General features: G+C 45.1%; 1 protein-coding gene across 1 annotated transcript in view; it reads right to left on the bottom strand.

The window, feature by feature from the left end:
• The window catches only part of DNMT3L (DNA methyltransferase 3 like), a 182221-nt gene that overhangs the window by 37675 nt on the left and 118370 nt on the right, over positions 1 to 26176 (bottom strand). The window contains exon 10 of the mRNA XM_033942929.1: positions 5449 to 5591. Coding sequence (XP_033798820.1) covers positions 5449 to 5591 — 143 coding nt within the window. The remainder of the gene's footprint in view (positions 1 to 5448; positions 5592 to 26176) is intronic.

The following is a 26176-nucleotide window of genomic DNA, read 5'->3' as shown; positions in this document are numbered from 1 at the left end:
CGCCCCAAGCGACATATGCAATAAAGCACTGCTCGTAGATTTACGCACAGGCCTATGAAAAATTTCAGTAAGAATATCAAACACCATAGACCAATAGGGGACCACTTTAGAACAATCCCACCAAATGTGCAAAAACTTACCTCTTTGCCCACAGTGCCTCTAACACAAGTCAGAGGTGTGCGAGTAAATACGATGCAAGCGAACTGGTGTAAAGTACCACTGGTAGAGCATCTTGTATCTATTTTCCACCAAAGAGCTAGCAATTGAGGGGCGCAGCAAGCATTTGAAAAGATTGGCCCACCATCAAGAAGCATAGGTCCGCCCCAACAAAGTCTCCCAAACCTGAATATATTTGATAGGTAGGGCATTTTGGGAAGTAAGTGCCTATAAAAGCGAGTAACACATCCCCAACCACAACTGCCACTCATGGCCCATTCCAACAAAGTTTCCGGGATTCACAACTCACCCAGGGCCCTACACCGAAAAAAGTCGCAGACCTGGCGATAGTGAAAGAAATCCAGGTTCCCCAAGTTGTAGGCTTCCTGTAAGTCCGAGTAGAACACAATCTGACCCTCCTCAAGAAAATCCCCCAGATCCGCAAGGCCCTGGAGGGCCCAAGTTTTAAATCGCGGGTCCAGTCTCCTGGGCATAAACCCCTCTGCCACCCAAAGCGGCGTAGACAAAAAATAGCACCTACCAGGAAGCAAACAAGCCCGAGTATGGGCCCAAATGTTGAAGGTAAGAGAAAGAAAAGGGTTAAAGCCTCTCAGCAAAACCTGGGCCTCCAGGAGAGACAACCAGGGAAGCCCAACACAAAGGTTATAAGCAATATGCAGGTGTTTGATCTTGACCCAACTTTTAGAACGAGCTTTACACCAAGTCAGACATGCCTTCAATTGGGCTGCCACATAATAGCGCTTCAAACAAAGGACACCCATCCCACCATGGTCCCGGAATTGATATAACACACTCCTTTGAACCCACGGAGGCTTACTTTTCCAAATATACTGAAACAGTTTCCTAGAGAGCCTGCGGAAAAAGACATCCGAGAGTGGAATCGGCAAAGCTTGAAAACGATATAAAAGTTTCAGTAATACCATCATCTTCATACTCTGGATGCGTCTAAACCAAGAGATAGAAAAGGCCTCCCATTTATCAAGATCCTCCCAAAGGCACTTAAGCAAAGGAGGGAAATTCAAATCATAGAGAGACTGAGGACTAGAAATAATATTAATCCCTAAATATTTGATACATTTAGCCGCCCATTTAAAAGGGAACCGGCGTTGCAACTGAATCCTATCACCGGGAGTCACCGACAAATTAAGAATCTCGGACTTATCCATATTCGTCTTAAAACCAGATACCTGGCCAAAACGTTCAAGTTCCGCCACTATCCCCGGGAGAGAGAGCATAATAGTAAGCATAATATCATCTGCAAAAAGCAGCAACTTAGTAGAGACCTCATCATGAGTAAAGCCCCTAATGTCCTGACGGAGATGGATATGGTTAGCAAAAGGCAAAAAGAAGGGGTGACAGGGCACAGCCCTTCCTAGTCCCCCATCCCAATTCAAAAGACTCCGTATATCCACCATTGATCAACAGTGGCTTAGTATACAACAATTGCACTCATGAGAAAAATTGCCCTCCTTTGCCGATAGTCGACAGAGTGCTCAGAAAGTACGGCCAATACACCCAATCGAAGGCCTTCTCAGCATCAACCTTGAGTAACAAGGCTGGGGGGCCTCCCTGGTGTGCCGACCAAATTAAGTGCAACAAACAACGGATATTATCAAAAGACCGCCTCCCTGCTATAAATCCAGCTTGGTCATCACGAACCAAGCGCGGCATATGATTTTGCAACTGGCGAGCTAAGATCTTAGTAAAGAGCTTATAGTCCATGCCCAACAGCAAGATAGGCCTATACGAGCCACAGTTAGCCGGATCCTTACCAGGCTTTAATATAAGAGTTACCCCAGCCAAACGCCACAAATGCCCCAACTCGCCAGCCACCCCAAGGCCACTGAACATAGCAGTGAAAGGGCCTACCAAAAGATGTTTAAACTGATTATAAAAGCGATTAGAAGACCCGTCCAATCCGGGAGCTTTACCATTAGCCAAGGTCAAGATCGCCCAAAGGGTCTCCTCCTCCGTTATCGGAGCCGAAAGCTCCTCAGCCTCTTCCGCCGTCAAGCTCTGCACTTGGGCCTGCTCTAAACAGTCATCTATAGAGCCCTGAGGGGCATGATGCTCCGGGGTCTACAAAGTTTTATAAAAAGCCAAAAAAACCTGCACAATATCCTCCGATGAGTGACAGAAAACACCCCCACCAGAATGAACCCCAGGAATAAAATTCCGCAACCTCTTCTTTTTTAACTTATAAGCCAACAACCGACTCGCGCGATTACCATGTTCAAAATGTTTTTATTGCAAGCATTGCAGCTATTCAGAAATCTCCTCCAATTGCATCTGCTGCAAGTCGTTTCTCATCTGCTCTAGGCGAGTCAGCAAAGAGGTATTCCCAGAGGCCTGTTTATGGGCTCACTCCAGAAAAAGGAGCTGTTTCCGCAATGCTTCCAATTTCCGACCCTTTTCCATCCTACGAAAAGATCCAATAGAAATAACCTATCCCCGTAATACCGCCTTCAAGGCCTCCCAAAAGGTAATTGGGGAAACCTCCCCAGTCCCATTGAATTGAATATAATCTCATAACTCTTTTTCAACTCTAAGAGCTGTGATAGGGTCGGTCAACAAACCATCCAAAAAACACCAATATCTCTTACCAAAAGGGGATGAGGTGGGAAGCAAATCAAAACAGACAGGTGAATGATCTGACCAGACTCGCGGTTCAATGGTGGCCTGAGAAATCTGAGAAAGCTAACACTTGCTCACCCCCCAGAAATCAATGCGAGAGTAGGAGTTATGCACCCCAGAAAAATAAGAATAATCTCTGGTGGAAGGATTAAGATGTCTCCAAGGATCTACCAAATCCCAAGCCTCCCACAAAGCTGACAGACTCTTGCGATTGGCCTTACCATACTGAACACTGGTGGTCGAGTTATCTAAGGAGGGCTCCATGGTAACATTAAAATCACCCCCCAGGATCAAATGCCCCTCGACTTTCTCTTGAAGGACAAGGTCCAAAGCATCAAAAAAACCTCGTTTGCTCCGCATTAGAAGTATAAACATTACACAGTGTATAGAGAACATGTTCAATTTCAACCTTTACCAAAAGATATCGGCCATGAACAGCACGGACCACATGGTTAACTAATGGATTCAGGTGAGCAGCTATCATAATACCCACCCCATGTTTCTTAGTACCTGATGTATCGGAGGCAAAATAGATATGTGAGTACTTTTTATGATGCAGCAAAGATTCAGATTGTGGTTTAAAGTGGGATTCCTGAAAGAAACCCACCCCAGCTTTTAAATGCTCAGCCTTCTGAAACAAAAACTGTCTTTTACATGGCATATTGAGACCAAGGACATTTAAAGAGAAAAAAATAAGCCCCCTAGCAGTCATCATCCAGCCTCAAAACACAAACCCACATTCACCCCAGCACATAAACAGCAAAAAATACCACACACAGGCCCCAAAACCTCCAATCCACCAACCCCCCCAGCAACCTCTTCCCAGCTACTCCAATACCCCAAACCTCCCCCCAACCCTCCACCCAACAACCCATCCCCAAGAAAAAGGCCCACCAACAATAGATCAAACAGAGGAAGCATATCACCAACAAGCAGCCATCACCACCCCCCCTCCCGCTGTACAGAAAAAGAGAGTGCAGAGAAGATAAGTCCTACACAATCCAACCAGACAGAGAGTAGATAGGAGCAAGTTCCTGCTTCATCACAAAACCAAGTACCAAGGCCTCAAAAGAATCAGCCAGAGGGCCCGGGGTCAGACCCTGAGTGCCGTTGCAAGCGCCTGCCATTGCGAGGTACCTGGTGCCATCACTGGGAAGATGCCACAGAGACCGTCTCCAACATCTCCATCACAGGGTCCGCAGGCTCGCCCATCAAGCTAGCTGCTTGAAACACTTGAGAGGCCTCCTCCACTTTGACCACAGAATGATGTCCTGGAAGGAGAGTCCAAAGGGGTAAAGCCAATGATATCAGATGTTGTGAGATTGAAGGCACTTAGTGACCTCTCAGAAGTCACACCATTTACGCAGCATAAGGGCCGATAAGTCAGCAAATAATTCCACTTTCAAATTTTCCCACACAATTTGCCCCACTTGCCTGGCGGCCTGCAACACCCGTGACTTCACAGGAAAGTGCAAAAAACACGCCACAATGTCACAGGGTCGATCTCCTACCCAGGGCCCCAAAGCCTGATGAACCCTTTCAAAGTCCAAGAAAGGTACCTCCGTGGTCAGGATATGCTGCATGCCAGAATTTGGAGCAAATATCCACCAAGAATTGTTGAACATCCTGGGCCTGCGTGGTTTCCGGGACTCCACGGGTGAATATTATTGCGCCTGCTACAGTTCTCACCATCTTCCAACCAGAGAAGCAGATATTCCTGACCTTTTTCAAGGAGCTGACACTTAGCCTGGAGTGCATCCAACTCAGCATCATGGTCAATGGCCCGCTCCTCAGAATCATGCAGTCGGGCACCCGTCTGCCACAGATTGTCGAATTTTAGCCAAATCAGTCTGTAAGGCTGTTTGAATAGTCAACATCATGCCCTTTAGATCCTCCATCCAGGATCGCAATTCTGCTCCCGTAGCCGGGCGAGAATCCATCTCCGGCGATGCAGGCCACTGTCCCAACTCAGACCCGCCAACTCGAGCACGCACCTCCAAGCTGCCATTGGCCTCAGAAATGTCCCCCAGCTGATAAGCAAAAGATTTAAGGACCGTGCGAGTTTTTTTGCTCGCCATTAGGGCACAACTTGGTAAGCTGCTCCTGGATAGGGACAAGATCAACTCCACACTCCCAAGTAATGCAAAAGATCACTAATGCAGCACGAAGTTCAGGGGAGCTCCGCGATTAAGCTGCCATTAGCCTCGGTGAAGTATCTTCCTCCTTGATGCAGTTGGTTTTGTCTAATTTATCTTGTCCATGGTTAGCTAAAGTTTATCAACAGGGATTATCCCCTCTCGTTGGAAGACAGCCAGTTTGCATCCAATTTTGAAGAAACCCTCACTTGAGCCCTCTTGTTCCAACCACTAATCTTTCCTGTCTTTCAAAAACTACAGAAAAAACAATCTATTTACAACTCAGTGACTACATCGAAAAGACACTAGCATTGCATCTCAGATAGTCTGGTTTTAGACCAGACTGCAGCATGGAAATAGTAATAGCCTCTGTTCTCAGTGAGGTTTATTCTCAAATTGAACATGGCTGTATTGTCTTGGCTATCTCACTCGATCTTTCTGCCACCTTTGATCTGGTTAACCACTCTCTACTTCTCTCACACCTACAGTATAATTCTTGTACCTCAAAGAATCGAAATGTTGCTGCATCTTTAACTTCCTCTTCCAGTACTAGATTATCCACAAACATCCAGAAGAAGCATTGTAGATTATTTGCTTGTTGCTGCGCATAGCTCAAAATGCGGTAATATTGATAAAAATACCAAGCTGTAGTACGACAGAAGAACAGATAGTTAGTTACTGGCCACAAAGAATACCCTGCTGATTACAAATATAATAGTACATCTGTCATCAAGAATGTTAATGAGGAATTCTGCAACTCTTTTCCAAGATGACAGAACAGCTTTAATTTTGGAAGTTCTGGGTTAGAAACAGTGCAATCTTAAGCAGGGTAGCATGAAAAATGGGAGATTCCTCAAGGAATCAGGAAGGAATAAAATTAGGTATATCTCTAACAATACTGGGAACATCCCTTAAGTAGGATGATAATAGCTTAAATTTATAGGAAGTAATTTTCAGCAGCAGAATCATCCATCATCTTCATTAACACGCTGGTCATAGCAATAAAATGAATGCTGGGTTTCAGACATCCAAAACAGGAACAGAGTTTCTAAAATAACCACCAATATATATATATTCAGTGCCTATAAATAAGTATCATTTGCATATTAAAATTATAGAATACTAACACATATGGATGAATGAACATTTGCATGCGCGTTAGCTGAGTGCTCAGGGTTATAGACTAAAAATAAATAAGTGGGTCTTTTACTAAGGTGCGAAAGCTGATTTAGTGCATGCTAAATGCTAATGCGTCCATAGAATATAATGGGCACGTTAGCATTTAACGCACGCTAAATCGGCTAGTGTGCCTTAATAAAAGACCCCCCTAAATCAATTTACTTATGCAGTTATAGAATAAGGGGGGATCTGTGCCTAATTTAGGTACCGAGATTTGCACCATATTTCAGTTGGTATAAATGGCCATACCTAAAGTCAGGCACAATTTCTGGCACCAAGCACTAAAAAAGGCACCCAAGTGCTGTTTATAGACTACTATTGCATGATATTTTTTGCAGTGCAATTTAAGCAACATTTATAGAATCTAGACTTAACATGTAAATGCAAGGGGGCATACAAGTGATGGGTACATGAGTGAGGCTCCCGCTTACATGTGTAGTTTACAGAATACTGTAAGTTACATATTAAAGTGCTGCATTTAGGAATATCAAAGTTACTTACCTGTAGCAGGAGTTCTCAGAGGATAACAGGAATATATTCTTACAAGTCATAAGTATACTGTCACTTTAAATTTTTAGGACTACCTGCACCACATGTGTGCCAGTACTTTCCCACCTGACATCAGCTTGTGGGACCTGCAGCTCAGTAAGAAAGTTAAGAAGCCAACTAGGGGAGGTGGGTGGGTTGTGACTTGCTATCCTTGGAGAATACCTGCTACAGGTAGGTAACTTTGCTTTCTCCGAGGGCATGTGGGACTCCCAAGCTGCCAGGATCATGCCTCTAGGAAGAGGATTGCAATAACTAACATAAATCTGGTGAAACCCAAGGGGTTGGAAGGAAAGTTGGCATTTAGAAAAAGAATATGTTTTGCAGAACTGTTTGCCCAAACTAACTATCCCTTCTAGAATGATTCTCTACACAGTAATAGGATATAAAAGTATGGATTGAGAACCAAGTGGCTGCTTTAAAATGTCCTCAATAGGAGTAGAATGAAGATGGGCTACTGAAGTCACCAAGGTTCTCTTTTTTTTGTAATTATTTATTTATAACAAAGAGCAGTACAGAGAAGCTTCAGTACAGCACAAAAGTAATACAAGCAGAAGAACCCCAAAACCCAGTGATGCAACACACATCCCTCAAAACCCAGCCAACTATTCCCCTCCCCCCTATAACGGCAAGTACATATGCTCAAAACCCAATAGTCATAGTACACAGCAACTTATAGGTATCTCAATAACTAAGGAGATGTAAATAGAAGAAGGAATGAAAGCACAAAAAAGAGCAAATGTCAAGTAACAAGCATTGCCCCCCCCCCCACCATACTGAATTCTATCATATCAGCCCATAACAGTGTCCCCCGTATCCAAGCCCTCCACTTCAGATATCTCCCCCAAATATCAATGTATTGCTGCCATTTTCTGGTCAGTAAGGCCAAAAGCCGATACTGCTCACATACCCAACCTAATTTCTCCCTCATTAAGGTCAAAGTGGGTGTGGTGGTACCTCGCTAGTAATGAGCCAAAGTCAGCCTAGCTGCTGTGAACGCCAGCCAAGCCAGTCTGTCTTGGGTATCATCATCCCCTCCCGTGGGGAATCCCAGTAAAGCCACCTCCGCCCTCTCCACTATGGGCACCTGGAGGAGTTTCCCCACATACCTAAACACCTGCCCCCCAAATTCCTGAATCTGAGGGCAACTCCACCACATGTGAAAGAACGTTTCCCGTTGTCCACACCAATGTTCCCTCTAAGGATTGATGAGGTGTATGCAAAAAAAAATATGCATGAGCGACAAGTTACATACTCCACAAATTTATGAGCAGGCACGGAGGACGCATTTTTAAACAAATGTAGTTTATCCTTATGTACTCCTTATGTATTTTTAATCATCTATGGATATGTTTGTATGTTTATTGTTCAAATGGTTTTATTTATTTCCCCAAATTTATTTTTGTTATACGCATTGAAAATATTTGATATTGCGTTTAAATCAAAATCTCAATAAACTTGAAACTTGAAACGAGTGCCCATGAGATTGTGGGAGGGTTAAATACTCAAAACTTAGAAGAATAACAATTTACTTAAAGTTTTTGCTTTGCCAGCTTTCTGGTATCTTTACATATAGTGACGTACCTAGCATATGTAACACCCGGGGCCCATCATTTTTTGGCACCCCCCCATCTGTACGAAAAACATGATTTTTAGTAACAAGCCACACATCACAAATGAGTACCTAGGAAAAGGCAACATCTTACATATTGCAGAGCAGTACATCAATACACCCATTGTAAAACTAAACAAGCCAGACCAGCACAGATCAATCCTACACCGTCAATCCTAACAGAAAACTATGTCTTTCGAACACATAGAACACAGAAAACACCTTCGCCTAGTATGGAATATGTCATCACAAATTAACCCCTCCCCCTTTTACAAAACTGTAGTGTGGATTTTAGCCACGGTGGTAACAGCTCTGACGCTCATAGAATTCAGAGCATCAGCGCTGCTACCACCACGACTGGCGCTAAAAAACGCTCCACAGTTTTGTAAAAGGGGGGATAAATAGAAATACACAGCTTCAACGCTCTAGCTCAGGGGTGCCCAAACGTTTTGGGCTTGCGAGCTACTTTAAAATGACCAAGTCAAAATGATCTACCAACAATAAAATTAAAAAACACAAAGCACACTATATGCTGAGAAAATGTTAATTATCATTCCTATTCTGGGTTTTTTTCAAAGAGGTCAAGGCAAATGACTCTATGCATTGTCACCTCAGTGACAACCATACAAAAATAGACAAATATACCCCCTCCCTTTTTACTAAACCACGATAGCAGTTTTTAGCGCAGGGAGCTGCGCTGAATGCCCAGGGCTGCTCTTGACGCTCATAGGCTCCTTGCACTAAAAACCGCTATTGCGGTTTAGTAAAAGATGGCCATAGTATAAAATATAGACAGCATATATAAATTCAGACACATTTTGATCACTAAATTTAAAATAAAATCATTTTTCCTACCTTGTCTGGTGATTTCATGAGTCTCTGTTTGCACTTTCATCTTCTGACTGTGCATCCAATCTTTCTTCCCTTCTTTCAGCCTGTATGTTTCCTCTCCTCCAGACCTCATTCCCTCCCCTAACTTTTTCTTCCTCTCTCCCTGCCCTTTCTTTCTTTTTTCTCTCTTGATGCCCCCTTTCTTTTTTTCTGTTTCTCTTCTGTCTCCCTGCCTGCCCCCTTTCTTTCTCCCTACCCTCCACAAAGCTACTGCTGCCACCATCGGGGAAAACAGGCCCCAAAGCCACCACTGCAACCATCGGGGGAAACAGGCCCCAAAGCCACCGCCGCGGCTGCCTCAGGCTCTCTCTGCTTCCCACTGGGCCGACCAGCAATCCCCCGACATCAATTCTGCCGTCGGAGAGGAAGTTCCACCCAGCCAGGCAGTGATTGGCTGGCCCGAACTTCCTCTCCAACTGCAGCCTTAGAGCGGGTGCACAACCGGGGCGGACCGCCCCTCCCTCCCCTTGGTACGACACTGAAGACATGGCAGCGGCTCCTCTCACGAATCCCCACCTGCGTCGGAAGTCCGATGCAGTCGGGGATCTTGAGAGGAGCCACCGCTGCTGCATCTTTCACCTTTAAAATACAGGCCGCCGCCGCTTCCTCTCACCTCCGCCCGCCCTCGAGTGAGCGACAGAAGAAAGCGTATGAGCGACGCCACTGAAAATAGTGAGCGATCGCTCATGCGCTCACCTTAGAGGGAACATTGGTCCACACCCCTCCAGCATAAGCCCGTGCCCGTGCCACCTTGCCATCTTGCTCAAAATAACCGAGGTCATATACCACCGAACCAACAGTTTAAGAGCATTCTCCACCAAGACAGGAGTCATAGCTATGTGATGTATCCGACATGTTATTTTTTCCCATTTAGCCTCATTAAAAACCTGCCCCAAGACCACTTCCCAAGCCAGTAGGTAGGAAGGTTTCTGGCCCCACTCCCTATGCACCCACTTATATAGCAGAGATATGCACCCTTGCCTTACAGGTGTCCCCAACAGCTGCTCAAATTCAGAACAACAGTATATCGCAGCATCAGCCTGTTTAGCTTTCTGTAAATAACTTTTCACTTGTAGATACGGGAAAAGGTCCCTAGAGTCCAACTGATAAAGAGCTTGAAGCTCGGGGAACGCTCGAAGAGACTCCCCCTCCAAAACTTGGCCAAAGTACTGCAACCCTTTCCTTTCCCACCTCACAAATATCCCCCCCCCCCCCCCCGTCTCTACCTGGCACAAAATCAGAGCATACCGCAATGGTAGATGATACAGCCACTTAATTTTACCGAGCAATTTTTGGGCCTCCCCTTTCCAGACCCGCGGTGTCCACCTAGTGAATGGATTAGATATGGTCCCTAAATCTTTTTTCCCCAAGTCCTCCCACATCAGCGACCCAAGGGTCCACTCCCCCCAGGAACTACCCAACAAACCCTTCTCAACTACCCACAACTTCAAAGATGCCTCATGCCACTCCACCCCTGACCTTAACTATATGGTAATAATGCTCCAAAGAGGGATACCCAGACCCCCTTATACCTTAAACTTAAACAAGGCCCGCCGAGCCACCCGGGGATGTCTGCCTCTCCATACAATCATAACAGGTTTCGCTGCCACCGCTGGAAAAACTGCCTAGGAATCTCTAGAGGGAAAACTTGAAAAAAATACAGAAGCTTAAGGAGAATCAGCATCCAGATTACCTCCATGCTGTCAGCATAGCTATCGCTAGCAATCTGCATTTTTAGTTGGCATAACTTATGTCAGCAAAGGCCTATAGGAAATTATATCAATCTGACTTTGGCATGTGAATGTAGATAGACCCTGAGTGTAGGTAGACTGTTTCTTATAACCCAAAAAGATGGTTTTAAGTAGCCCTGATTGAATCATGATTAGCTAAAAGGTGTTAATGTGTTAATGTCTGATTAAGAGGGTGCTTAGGACAATGGGTCCAGGTGCACAGATAACTAAAGTTAATCAGAAACTATTGTCAGAGGCATACTGGAAATTACATTTGACCATAGCCTATACTTCGGCTGTCTAGCACAAGTTTACTAAGGAGGGGAAGATTTAACTTCTATTGAAGCTCAATAGTTTTCTATATTCAGAATAAGATTCCAAGCTATAAAAGCCTCCTCTCTGCAACACACAAAAATCTATCTCTTGGCTCTTGGGTCTCGGCTCTCTTGTTCTTTCTTTCTTTCTCTCTCTCTCTGGCCGATCTCTGGAACTCGAAACTTAGACTATCACCCCATCCCCCTTTCTCTCTCTCTCTGGCTCTCCCTAGAACTTCAAACTCTCTGTCTCTTTGCCTCTGAACTATGTAAGGCAGGGAAACTGCTTTGCTCTCTACTTAATTGTAATGCTTAATTGTTGTAATGCCTATGAATACTACTTTTCTGTAAGCCTATTTCTATAATATATTCTTTATGCAACCACCTCTGGCTGTGTTTCGTATTTGATTCTACTCCTGGTGAATCATCTGTGAGGGAACTGAACCTAGGACCTGGCGTTTGTAAGGGCGTCTCTCAAGTGACCCCACCAACCATACATTGTGGGGACCACTAACAAACCTTACACATGCGTCTCAGCCAAGAAACATACAATTTATCCCACCTTTCCATATCCTGAGAATGGAATATAATTAAGTTGAAATATCCTACCAATGGAATATAATTAATGGAATATAATACCATATCCTACCCATGGAATATAATTAAGTTGAAATAACGACGTTCAATCCACCCCCAACTGTATACCCAAATATCTAATAGGGCCCTTAACCCACCGAAAAGGCATCACATGTTTAATACCAGGAATATTCGATTCTGGGACCGATATATTCAATATCTCCATTTTAGTCAGATTAGCTTTAAAGCCGGACAACACCCATAATCCATCATGAGGTCCTGGAAAGTACTAAGCGATCTCTCTGAGCCCTCCACAATGACTAATATGTCGTCGGCAAATAAAGACAATTTATGCTTGCACCCCTGAAAAGTTAAGCCCCGCACCTTATCCGTCTGTCGTATTTTTTGTGCAAGAGGCTTGATCACCAAAGCAAAAAAGCAAGGGTGATAATGGGCATCCTTGCCTTGTCCCCCTCCGAAGCTCAAAGGGGGAAGAATATACCCCATTGATTTTAACACAAGCCATTGGCACATTGTACAAGGATAATATCCAAGACACATAAGAGGCCCCCAAGCCTGTATGCTGGAGGACCACTTCCATAAACATTACATTACATTACATTACATTACATTAGGGATTTCTATTCCGCCATTACCTTGCGGTTCAAGGCGGATTACAAAAGGTTAATTTAAAAAGACAGAATTACAATGATTAGCTAGAGAGGTAAGTTGTAGATCTTAAGAGCATTTAGAGGTCGTGTTGTTATTGCTGTTTCAGGAATTTCTTGAAAAGTGTGGTTTTTATTTCTTTTCTGAACGTCCTATAGTCTGGGGTGGTCATCAGAAGGTTGGAGATCCATGCAGTCAAAAGCCTTTTCAGCATCCACCACCACAGCCACCCATGAAGTCCCACTGCATTGGGCCTGCCAGACCAAATTCAAGACTTTATGGATCCCATCAGCCGCCTGCCTCCCACCTATGAACCCCACCTGGTCAGGATGAATAAGCGCCGGCATATGCATCGACAAACGATCAGCCAACACTCGAGCTAAAATTTTAGTATCAATACCCAACAGCGAAATTGGCCTATAGCTCCTACACTGGGTGGCATCCTACCTGGGCTTAGTCAAAATCGTAATCCCCACCAACTGCATAAAGAAAGGCAATTGTTCTTCATCCTGCAAATTATTATACAGCCGCACCAGCAGAGGCGCCACCAGATAGGATGCTTGTAGACCATTCTGAGCTGCTGGGAGGACGGGATAAAAATCTAAATAAATAAATAAATATTGACATCTTTTTATAAAACAACCCTGTGAATCCATCTAACCCTTGAGATTTTCCTGGTTTGAGCTGTCTAATTACATTTTGCACTTCCTCCAAGGTGATATCCTTATCCAATCCCTGCGCCTCAGACTCCATTAAGGATGCCAAGCCCAATTCCCTAAGATATTGTCCGATAGCTTCCTCTGACCTCTGACTCTCAGGTGTATAAAGCTCTTGATAAAATTCACGAAATCATGTTTGAATGGTTTTCTTAGCCATCAACATCAGGCCTGTGCGATCCTTAATAGCCATAATATTAGATTACGTTTCAGAGATCACATGATGCTGTGAGCCGGTGAGCAGCTAGCCTTGCCAGCTCCGGAGCCTTGTTCCTCAATTTTGTTGCTAGCAGGATTTACAGTGTACTTTGCTCTGTCATATAATCACATTCCGGTAGGCCACTATATGGACAGGTATTTGGCCAAGAATCAACCAGCAATGTTGAATAAATCGACAAAAAAAGACAAGGAGAAGGGGAAGCCCTGGGAGGAGAAAATGGTGGAGTCCCCTCGTGGTGTGCTCACGCAGTTCACCACGTAAACACTGACGGAGCTGAAACAACTTATAACTCAGGCCTTGAATCCTAGCAATCATCAGCACACTTACCAAGCTGGAATCTCTGCTGGAAGATAATTCAACTAGGGTCACCACTTTGGAGGAGAGAGTTTCCATGGTGGAGGATGACGTACATGTCATGGAAACTGAAGTTGCTCAGTTAAAAATGCAGCTGCATCAGCATCAAGATAAATTGGAGAATCTTGAGAACAGGTCTCGAAGGGGTAACCTAAGTTCTTGTACAATCTCTCTGGAGGAATCTTGTATGTCTGATAGCTTCAGCTGCAGGGCAACTAACAGATGATCCCTCCCCTTTGAGCTACCTGCCCAGGAGCTTCCGGACATGCTCAGTTTGTTCATGCAACTTCACTGTATGGTTGAAATTAATTCTGCTTGTGATTTGTTTTCAATTCCTAGTTCTTTTTGATTTATTTCACAGGTTACAGATCAACTCTGTGCGAGTGATCCTTCGGCGGGAGATCGCAGACATTTTAAATTTTGTCTGCTTCTGGAGGGTGCTCTGTAAGCCTGAAACTGCAGTAAACCCTCTGGACAGCCTGCAGATTGAATCAGATCTCCAGGATCGGGAGCCATCTCTCCCCTGGTTCGTCCACAAAGGGGTAGAGTGCAGGCTGCAGCAGTTCTGAGGAGGTACGCTGGGATTGGATCCGCGCCGCATGTCTTCCCTGAGGGGTCTGGTGGTCGTGATCTGAGGTGACAGGAAAGGTGAGGCGGCCAGAAGACCTGAAAAAAATCCAGTTTAATCAGCTCCCTATGCTTGCACTGTGTATTGCTGGCTGCCATTGAAATGCATTGGAGCACATGTCTTTGTGGTGTCCGTGAGTCACAGAGTTTGACGATTTTTGGGGAGAGGGTGCTCAACTCAGGGTTTTGGGGGGTTTCTCTGCATGCCCTGGTCCCCCCACCTGTAAAATCCTAAAATTGCTGGGGGAGTTTTCTGCATTTTTAACGGCCGTTTTTCTGTCAAAAATCGGCACCCGCAGCAGCCATCTTAGATTTTCTTTAAAGTCTTTAAAACGATATTTTTGGGATTTAGAAGCTTCGTTTTTGCTCCAAACTTCACAGATGGCCACCTCAGGACAGGATGGCATGGATTCATGCCATGAATGCGGTGGATAGCTTGCAGTTTCGCAGCCGCATATTCTGTGTGCTGCGGCCCGCCAGGAGCGTAAACCATGTGTGGATTCCACACTATCCTCCCCCAGAGAGGCCCTGTTTTCCTCTGTTTCCGCCAGAGATGTGTTTCCAGCATCTGGGATGCCAAAATTGGGTGAGGAGGGCATTTTCACGAAACACAAACGCAGTTCTAGGGAAAATCTCATAAGTCTTCAAACCATTTAAAATCTGAATCCCGCTAATCGGCTCTGGCCGCGGGGATTAATTTCTGCCAGAATTTGTGGATATGATGTATCAGGCTTTCATGAGAAAGCTTTTGCCTGTGTCTCCCTATCAGACTACGGCGCGGAAGTCTATGCAGCCTTTGGATTCCAGCATGCCAATCTGCTCCCTTGCTGGTATGCCTGAAAGTCAGTGGCAACTTCCTGCTATTGTCTCGGTGCCTGCGTCACTTTCTATGCCGTTGCTGTTGCACGACGCTTCAGCGGGCCCCGCTGACGTGGCTAGCCTAGCGGATCTTGGGGATTCCCAGAACGCTGATTCTCATGATGTGGGAGAGGATCAGATGGTGCGCAGACTAAGTCCAGTTGCCTTCCTGATCTTATCTCTGAATCCCTGCAGACATTGGAACTTGACTCAGACTCAGCAGTTCAGGCAGAGTGTTCTATCCTGTGTTCTATGCACCCGCTATCTGCAGCATTTCTAGCTCATGAGGACTCGATGGAAATGCTCTTGGAGGTTGGGGGGCCCCGGAGGGTCCTCTGCAGTGCACTAGGTGCAGGGCTACATTGTATCCCATGGTTTCAGAATTTTCTAAGTGCCTAGTCCCGCTGAGGTGGATTTGGCAATGGCTCAAGTCACTAAACGTACCTCCTTGCCCTTGGCTGGAGGGGTTGTCCTGAAGGATGTCCAGGACCAAAGACTAGATTTTGTTATGAAGCGTCTTTTGATTCTGCTGCGACAGGAGTGCGAGCTGCAGCGGCCACTTCCTTTGTGGCCTGGGCATGTCATACTAAACTTCATCAGGTTCCTGCGACTTCCTGGTTTCTGGAGTGAATTATTTGACAGCCACACTTTGTGATATTCATCTAAGACTCTGTGACTCTTCATCCAAGACTGCGCTGAGCGACTTCCCTTTAAAAGTTTCCCTTTATTTGGCCAAGGTTTGGATGACCTGAGGGCAAGTGTGCAGGACCATAAGCCTCAGGCGCTTTCTGGCTTTAGACCTCGTCAGTTCAGGGGGATTGCACTTTTTCAAGGCTTTCAACCAGGTTAACTGGATTTATCTTTTTATCGTTCTTACCCATATGGGTTATTACAGGCTGGTTTGCTTGTTGTATGCAGACTCTACTGCTTGTGTCCTGGTTAATGGCACATGAACCTTGTCCTTTTTGATAGCAAGGGGGACGAGACAAGGCAGTCCTCTCTCCCCCTTGCTCTTTTTGCTCTATTTGGACCCATTTTTGCACACGCTTAAAAGAGATGATGAATTGCAGGGCCTCCCGGAAAGTGACGCACAATTGTGTGTCTTAGCATTTGCAGATGATATGCTGTTGACCTTAGCGTACCCACAACCATCCTTATCTAGGGGGTGGCATTTCCCTGCGTATATTACTGAAAAATGGGAGGACTATCTTAGATTTAACGCACATCAGGAGACGCCACTCTTGTTTTGGGAGGCTGCAAAATCTGTCCTCCATGGGGAACTAATTTTCTATGTGGTGACCTATAGAAATCGAGTAGCTCAGGGAATTAAACGTTTAGAGCGGAAATGCATTGCATTAAAGAAACAGCACATAGCACAGCCAACAGCTCGGTCTCAAGAACTATTGGTATCTGTCCAGGCTGCTCTTAATACATGAGGGCACAAAAAAATCTTTGTATTACACTAAGTTTCATTATTACAAGCACGGGCATAAGCCTGGACAGTTATTGGCAACTTTAATGAAACCTCTAATGAAACCTCAGAGGCCTTATCGCTATATTCCTTGTTTGCAACTCCCTGATAGCTCTACGGCAGGGATCTCAAAGTCCCTCCTTCAGGGCCACAATCCAGTCGGGTTTTCAGGATTTGGAGGGAATATCCACTGTCTTTAATGGGAAAAATAGCATTGTATAATATGGTTTTAGTACCTCAGTGGATTTATGTCTTTCAGATGCTCCCCATATTGCTGTCTGCTAAACATGATAAAGAAGTTGGAAAAATGTTTGAGTTCCTATTTGTGGAATGGGAAATGTGATAGGATATCCTTGTCAGCATTGATGAGGCCCAGAGATCGGGGGGGGGGGGGGGGGGTTGGGGCTGCACAGGAATTTTTACAGTCTATTTTTGGACCCAAAATTCTAGAGCAGGTAAAAGAATCTCTTGATGCGCCTATATCTTTTTCTGAACTCCAATCAGCATTGAAGTCTCTTAGAGCAGGATCCGCTCCAGGTGGTAATGGATATACTGTGGAGTTTTTCAAATCCTTTCAAAGTATACTGTTACCTCATCTTTTTCAATTATACCAATCACAACTGGTGAATGGTCAGATATCAGGTACTATGGCAGAAGCTCTAACAATTGTTTTGCCAAAGCCAAACAAAGATCCTATGTTGGTAGCGAATTACAGGCCAATCTCTTTAATTAATGTGGATGGGAAAATTTTGGCTAAACTTTTGGCTCTGAGGTTAGCTAAGGCTCTCCCTTATATTATTGGAATGCAAATAATACTAGATTGGTTCTTCATATGCTCAATTTGGCAAAAACATTAGATGATCCGGCCTTTTCTGTATCTTTGGATGCAGAAAAGACCTTTGATCGAGTAGAATGGACTTTCATGTACCAAGCAATGGATTGGTTTAGATTAGGTTCTGGATTTATTCAGATGATTCAAACCTTGTATAGTTCCCCCTCAGCTAGACTTTATATAAATAATACATTTTCTGAGTGGTTTAGAGAGGGGGGTTCGTCAGGGATGTCCCTTATCTCCTCTGCTCTTTGATTTTGTTTTGGAACTCTTATTGTTAGCTATTTAGCAGGCAGAGGATATACAGGGAATACCATAGGCAGGTTGAAGCTATAAAGTTTTGGCTTATGCAAATGATATATTGCTTCATCTATTGAATCCTGAACTAACTATCCCTCATTTATTGCAATTGATAGAACATTTTGGAAAATTTTCTGGGTATAAGATAAATTGGAGTAAATCAGAGATTCTTCCATTGAATGTTCATTGTGGAATGGGAATACTTGATCCATTTCCAGTTCTCTGGAAGGAAGAGGGTATAAAATATTTAGGTGTAATGATACAAAAAAACACTGGAAGATACTATTTTGGAAAATGAAAATCCTTATTGTCGAAGGTAAAGAAATGTGTGAGCAATGGAATCCACTACATCTTTTTTGGTGAGGGAGAGTAAGCTCATTGGATGAAGGAATCCCATTCAATAGATGAGCTTAGATACACGATATTAATCCAGATTAGACATTTTGAGGGGGAGGAGTACGGAGGACCACATTGTCATGATGGAAAGCTGTGAAAGGTGGATCAACAACTAATGCTTGCAGCTCACTAACTCTTCGAGCAGATGTGAGGGCAATGAGAAACACCACTGGAGGTGGTTTAAGAGGAGGTTTGACATTGAAAAGTCCTTTTATGAATATGGAAACCACCGGATGAGCAGAGACGGGTTTCCCTTCAATAGGCTGATGGAAAGCAGCAATTGCACTGAGATGGACTCGGATCGATGTAGGCTTGAGGCCAGAGGTGGATAAGTGCAAAACATAATCTAAAACAGAAGATAAGGAGGAATCTTGAGGCTCCTTATCATGAGAGATGCACCACATAGAAAATCTAGCCCGTTTTTGGTGGTAGCATTGTCTAGTGGCAGGCTTTCTATAAGCCTCTAAAATGTCTCTTACAGGTTGAGAAAACTGAAGAGGAGTTATGCTGAAAGGTACTAAGCTGTCAGGTGTAGAGACTGCAGGTTGGGATGAAGTAGAGATCCTTGACTCTGTGTAAGCAGAGACGGAAAAACTGGTATAAGGTATGGCTCCCTGCTGCTGAGTTGAAGTAGATGGGAGTACCAAAGTTGTCTCGGCCACCGAGGAGCTATCAGAATCATGGGGGCATGATCTTTCTTCAACTTGACAAGAGTCTTGAGAATGAGAGGGAATGTGTACAGAAAAAGATTCATCCATTCCAGTAGAAAAGCATCTGCCTCGAGGCGATGAGGGGAATAGATCCTGGAGCAGAAATGAGGCAGTTTGTGGTTGTGGGGAGCAGCAAAGAGATCTATCTGAGGCGTTTCCCACTGTGAAAAAATGTAATGAAGAGGCGAGGAATTGAGTGTCCATTCATGAGGTTGCAGAAGGCAACTCAATTTGTCCGCCAAACAGTTTTTCGCCCCTTGGATGTAGACAGCTTTGAGGAAGGTGTTGTGGAGGATTGCCCAGTCCTAAACCTTCAGAGCTTCTTGACAAAGGGAGGGAGATCCTGTCCCCCCCCCTGTTTGTTGACATAGTACATGGCGACTTGGTTGTCCGTCTGAATGAGGACTACCTGGTCATGAAGAAGATGTTGAAAAGCTTTGAGAGCATTGAAGATCGCTCTGAGTTCCAATAGATTGATGTGACACTGACGATCCATACTGGCCCAGTGGCTTTGAGTATGGAGACCATCGAGATGAGCCCCCCAAGGAATCCACAAATCTGTTGTGAGGACCATCTGATGAGGGGGCATTTGAAACAGCAAGCCTCTGGAGAAATTGGAAGAGAGCATCCACCAGTGGAGCAACTGTCTCAACGAAGGAGTGACTGTAATGTGTTGAGAGAGTGGGCCACAAGCCGGCGTCCACTGAGTTGCCAGGGTCCACTGAGGAATTCTGAGGTGAAGTCTGGCAAAAGGAGTCATGTGTACTGTGGAGGCCATGTGACCTAGGAGTACCATCATGTGTCTCGCTGAGATTGAAGAGCGGGAAGACACTGCATGACAGAGTTGAAGAAGAGCCTCCAGACGTTGTTGGATACTCTTAGTTGGATAGTGTACAGAACAGCTCCAATGAATTGTAGATTCTGAGAGGGCTGAAGTTGGGATTTGGGAAAGTTGATTTTGAATCCCAAGCTTTGTAGGAACCACGTAGTCCATTGGGTTGCTACAATAACCCCCTGAGATATTGAATCCTGATGAGACAGTCGTCTAGGTAGGGGAACACCTGAACACCATGGTTCCTTAGAGCTGCTGCTACCACCACCAGGCACTTGGTGAACACTCTGGGAGATGAAGCCAGGCCAAAGGGTAGCACTCTGAATTGGTAATGCAGATTCCCCACCCGAAATCTGAGATATTAAAGGGAGGCCGGATGAATGGGAATGTGGGTATACACCTCTTTGAGATCTAGAGAACATAACTAATCATTCTGATCTAGAAGGGGGTATAGGGACGCCAGGGACAACATGCAAAATTTTTCTTTGACTAGAAATTTGTTGAGAGCCCTGAGATCCAGAATTGGTCACAGATCACCTGGCTTCTTCTGTTCTGCTGTTCCAAAGGAACTGGTTCAATGGCACAGAGACGAAGCAGAGCTTCCTGAAGAAGAAGGGCAGTCTGGGATGGACTGGAAAGATACTCTCTTGGAGGAAGCTCTAGTGGAACCTAAGTGAAATGAAGAGAGTATCCTTCCCTGATGATTGACAGCACCCAGAGGTTGGATGTAATGGTCTCCCATCGGTGATAAAAATGATGGAGACAACCTCCTATGGGGGGAAGAGAGGACAGAGACAGAACGATGGAGGTTATGCTCTGTTTTGAACAGTCAAAAAGGCTGCACAGCCTTAGGTGCAGCAGAAGGCTGTGGTTTCTATAGCTTCTGTTGCTATTGTTTTTTGGGAGCCGCTCGATTGTAAGGAGCCGCCCTCGTAGTACAACGCCTCTGCAAAATTGGAGGAGGGTGCGAAAGTTTCACAGGAGCTGGCTTAGGCTTTGGTCTGACAATGGAAGCAAAAGATTTTTCATGCTCAGATAATTTCTTAGTGGCTGCCTCTATGGATTCATCAAAGAGGTCATTGCCTGCACAAGGGATGTTAGCCAGGCGGTCCTGAAGATTAGGGTCCATGTCAATGGTGCAAAGCCAGGCCAAGTGGCGCATTGCTACAGAGAAAGCAGTGGCCCTGGCTGACAATTCAAGGCATCATAAGAGGACTGAAGAAGATGCAATCTGAGTTGTGACAGAGTAGCAATAACTTCTTGGAATTCGAAGTGCTTCTGTGTATCAAGGTAATTGAGAAATTTGGGAAGGAGATCAATGATGAACTTGAGATAAGTAACGAAGTTAAAATTATAATTAAGGACTTTGGAGGACATCATAGCATTTTGATAAAGACGATGTCCAAACTTGTCCATAGTTTTCCCCTCCCTTCCAGGAGGAACAGTAGCATAGACTCTGGAAGGATGGACTCCACAAGAAGGGATTGGTGAGACAACTGCGAATTCTCAAATCCTTTACATTGCAGAGTTCTATACCTGGAGTCCAATTTGCCAGGAACAGCAGGAATGGTATAAGAGGTCTCCAGGCAGTTTGTGAAAGTCTGAGACATAAGCTTGTGAAGAGGAAGCTTAATGTAATGTAATTTATTTCTTATATACCGCTAAACTCCGTTAGGATTCTAAGCGGTTTACAGAAAATAGACAATAGTGTGCAATAAAATTATAAGTAATATAGGTTTACAGAGAAAATATACATTAAAGGATACAATAAAATAATATAAATAAATAAAGATAAATAAATAAAGAATAGGTACTTAGAACTTCCCTTACTGTCCCGAAGGCTCACAATCTAACTGAAGTACCTGGAAAATTAACAATTAGTTGAGTAATAAAAGTAAGAAATAGAAATAGAAGAAAAAAATAAGAAAATAAAAATTCCAACAAGACTACATTGAGCCAAGGACTTTGAAAGGTAGAAAAGAAGAGAGATAGGAATAGCTGCAGAAAGGAGGAACCGTTGAGCAATAGAATTCTGGAGAAATTCAAATGTTAAAAATAAAACAAAACAAGGGGCAAATCAATGAATGAAATTAACAATGAAACATAAACTGGAAAAAAAGTGACAAATAAAAAATCAGAACAGTTGGATTAAAGTCCAGATTGAGATGACTTCACTGTTAGGCCGCCAAATTTCACCAGGTATCATCCGATCCTTGCAAACACATCGGAAGCCCCAAATCCAGTGTCTCTGCTTTTCGAACTCAACCGAGAAGTTCACATCCTCCTCCTGCATGCCAAACCTGATGAACTTGTCTCTTTTTGGACAGGTATTGTGCCATTTTGACCATGCGCGGCTCTTCGGTGACCATGCTATCCGGGCTAACCATGGCCTTCCCTTCACGGTGGTGGCGGTGGCTGTGAGGGACGCTCCTCTCAATGGCCAAAGCCAGCGGACAATCAGCGGATGAGTTGGTTGTAGCGCGATTCGCCGGTATTGGTAGGAGTAGGCAAAAGGCAAGAGCAGGCGAACGGCTCAACTGTTGCAGTTCTGGAGGGTTCCCGGCTGCTTTTGGGGGGCAGAGCTCGCTCACACGCCAAGCCCTGGAGGAAGAGAGGTGGCCTGGGAGCCCTGGAGATGTCAGTTGCGGTGTGAGCAGGCAAAAGGCAGGAGCAGGCAAATGACTCAACTGCTGCAGTTCAGGAGTGTTCCCAGCTGTTACTGGGGGGCGGAGATCGCTCACACGCCGAGCCCCGGAGGAAGAGAGGTGGCCTGGGAGCTCTGGAGATGTCAGTTGCGGTGCGAGCAGGCAAAAGGCAGGAGCAGGCGAACGGCTCAACTGCCGCAGATCAGGAGTATTCCCGGCCGCTACTGGGGGGCGGAGCTTGCTCACACGCCGAGCTCCGGAGGAAGACAGGTGGCCTGGGAGTCCCGGAGGTGTCAGTTGCGGTGCGAGCAGGGAACAGGCCGGAGCAGGTGAAAGGCTTAACTGCCGCAGTTCAGGAGGGTTCCCAGCTGCTTCTGGGGGGCGGCACTCGATCACACGCCAAGCCCTGGAGGAAGAGAGGTGGCCTGGAAACCCTGGAGATGTCAGTTACAGTGAGAGCAGGCTAAAGGCAGGAGCAGGCAAACGGCTCATAGTATCTGCTGATGTTTAGAATTTACAGCTGGTCTTTTCTCATAACGCATATACCATATGCTTCTTTTGCTTGGTTGATGTCCTTTTAGATGATTTTATAATTAAATAGATGAAGAATTGTTGTTTAAAAGGAGGGAGCTCAACTGTCAGCCAGCCACCATCCAGCCTCCAAGTTCCGGGAGGGGAAAACTATGGACAAGTTTGGACATCGTCTTTATCAAAATGTTATGATGTCCTCCAAAGTCCTTAATTATAAGTTAAGTGACTCTGCAGGAGGTTGAGGGAGATGCATGACCTCGAGATACTCCTTACAGTTCTTAGAACCAGCATCTAATTGAAGTTCTAGGTCATCAGCCATCTGGCGAAGAAAAGCAGAGAAAGACAGCTGATCCGCCAAGGCCTTGACCCGAGAGGGACTTGATGACTTCGAGGTGGCCTGGGTTGGAGGCGAAGCCTCTCTGGAGAAATGACCATCAAAAGAATATGGAGACTTGGATGAAGCAGCTGAGTCCTCGAGGTCTGAAAGTGGAGACCTTGATCGAGGAATTGGTGGTCTGGAAGAGTTGGTAGGTCTGGAATGAGGCCTAGAAGAAGAAGGTTGCTCTTTGGAAGAAGAGCCTGGATGGATGCCTCGATGAAGGCCTCGATCGACGACGAGAGTGGTGTGTGGAAGCAGGTCTCGAGGATCGAGGAGACTTTGCCCTAGAAATGGAAGTAGGCAATGCTACCAGTGAATGGATAGGGCTAGAAGCAGTAGATCGAAACTCAGGAGGTTTGATGAAGGAATCTCGAAGCACTCCCAAAGACTCTGCTCCTTGTATGGAGTGTGAGGATTCCTATCGAGGCACTCGCAAAGAATCTACTCCTTGCATAGAGTGCGTAGATGCCAGACCAGACACTTGCCAAGACTTTGCTCCTTACATAGAGTGTAAAGGTTCAGCTCGAGGCATAGGCAGAGACTCAACCTCGCGGGAGACTGCTAATTGCCCAGGCTAGATTAGAGAAGACTGCGTCGGCCCAAATTTGCTCAGTAACTGAACAAACTGCTGCTCTAACATGGTCTGGAGAGAAGACGCAAAGATGGATCCGCGTCTGAAACTGGACCACTTGTTGAGGCTAAAGACTCCAAGGTGGCAGTGGAGATGTGCTTCGACTTAGAAGTCTTGGAAAGTTTGAGGACCACCACCGTAACCTTCTGCTTAGGTATCTGACCTGAGGGAAGCTCAGCGGAAGAGACAGCAGGTTTATTCGAGGTCAGAGATGTCCCAAACGAGGAAGGTCTGATGAGGCTCGAGGTCGGAGTCGTGGAAGCAGTACCAGATAGAGCTTTGGATTCTTGGCCAGAAATTGCTAAAAGAAAAAAATTTTTTTAAAAATTTAATTTGAATCAGGTTGGGCAGACTGGATGGACCATTCGGTTCTTTATCTGCCGTCATCTACTATATTACTATGTTACTATGAGGACCCTTGGCGGAAGATGGGACCAAGGCAGCGCTCGAGGTCGATGATGTAACTGAAGAATCCATCCCGAAAAGTTTCTCCACTAAAATCTGACGACGTTTAAGGGCTCGAGGTTGAAGAGTAGCACAGCACTCGCACGACTTAGGATTATGGTGAGGCCCGAGGCACCAACTGTGTGCGTCCATGAGGGAAATCGCACACTGGCACTGGCTACACTTCTTGAAGCCCGTTGCTGGCCGGAGGGAAAATAGCCGCAGTGAAGTCGAAGCCTGCAGGCTGCGGCCGAGCGGCCTGCTCCGCCAGTCGAACGAAGAAAAAAACAAAGTCTCTTTTTTTTTAACTGAAATAAAATAAAGTAACACAGCTATTTGTGATGAAAAGAACACAAAGCGCGGTGAGAGAAGGCACGAAGTAACAAAGTTTAGCGCAAAGTGTCAAATATTGACTTCTCGGCTCCGTGGAAAACTGAGAACTGAGGAGACTCGCCCTGTACTGGGTGGGAAGGCACTCGCGCATACGTGGTGCAGCTGACTCGAAACTTCTACGTTTCTACAAGCAAGTCTGCTTGCGAGGCTGTCCGCATCCGGGCTCCGTGGATGACGTCGCCCATATGTGAAAATAGGCTAATGTGAGAATGGGATAATAAGATAATACCATTTTATTTGAGTCAACTATCCCAGAAGAGGAAGTTAGAAGGATTGTAACAAAAGAGAAGAAACTAAAGACCAAAGCACTGGGAAAGGAAATGAAGACAAGAAAATACCAAGATCTAAATTGCATATATACTAATGCAAGGAGCCTAAGAAACAAAATGTGGGAATTAGAAGCCATGGCCAATGCAGAGGACATAGACATCATTGGAGTCTCTGAAACGTGGTGGAATGAAGAAAACAAATGGGATACAGCACTGCCGGGGTACAAGCTCTATTGACAGGACAGGTCAGGACAGAAAGGAGGTGGAATAGCCCTATACATAAAAGAAAGCATACAATCGACAAAAATGAACACAGCAAAGACGACCAACAAGCTGGAATCGCTATGGGTTAAAATACCGGGAAGGAAAGGGCCTGAAATAAAGATGGGCAAACTGGAGATATCGATGAAGAAATGGAAGCCGAGATGAAGTGAGAATGCAAACGCGGTAACACGGTTATTATGGGAGACTTCAACTACCCCGGGATAGAATGGAGTCTTGGAAGCTCAAAATGCGCTAGGGAGACAGAATTCCTGGAGGCTATACAAGATTGTTTCATGGAGCAGCTTGTTAGAGAACCAATGAGAGGAAATGCCACTCTGGATCTAATCCTAAATGGGTTAAGGGGACCTGCAAAGGAAGTAGAGGTCGTGGGACCGTTGGGAAACAGCGATCATAACATGATCAAGTTCAAGGTTGAGGTAGGAATACCGAAAGGAAAGAGAACCATAGCGACAACTTTCAACTTCAGGAAAGGAAACTACAAAGCAATGAGAGAAATGGTAAGGAAGAAACTTAGGAACACTTCCAAAAAATGTCAAACGGTAGAACATGCCAGGTCTTTGATCAAGAACACGGTGAGCGAGGCGTAAAATCTGTATATCCCCAGTTTCAGAAAGGGGTGCAAAAAGAGTCGAACAAAAGACCCGGCGTGGATAACTAAAATAGTGAAGGAAGCGATAGGCAAAAAGAAAAATTCATTCAGGAAATGGAAAAAGAACAAAACTGAGGGGAACTGGAAAGAGCACAGGAACTATCAAAAAGAATGTCACCGAGTGGTTCGAAAAGCCAAAAGAGAGTATGAAGAGAGGCTAGCCAAGCCAGG

Source organism: Geotrypetes seraphini, chromosome 4 (assembly GCF_902459505.1).
Source record: "Geotrypetes seraphini chromosome 4, aGeoSer1.1, whole genome shotgun sequence".
NCBI lineage: Eukaryota > Metazoa > Chordata > Amphibia > Gymnophiona > Dermophiidae > Geotrypetes > Geotrypetes seraphini.
Note: the sequence above shows the minus strand (reverse complement) of the source record. Positions and strands in the feature narration are given on the sequence as shown.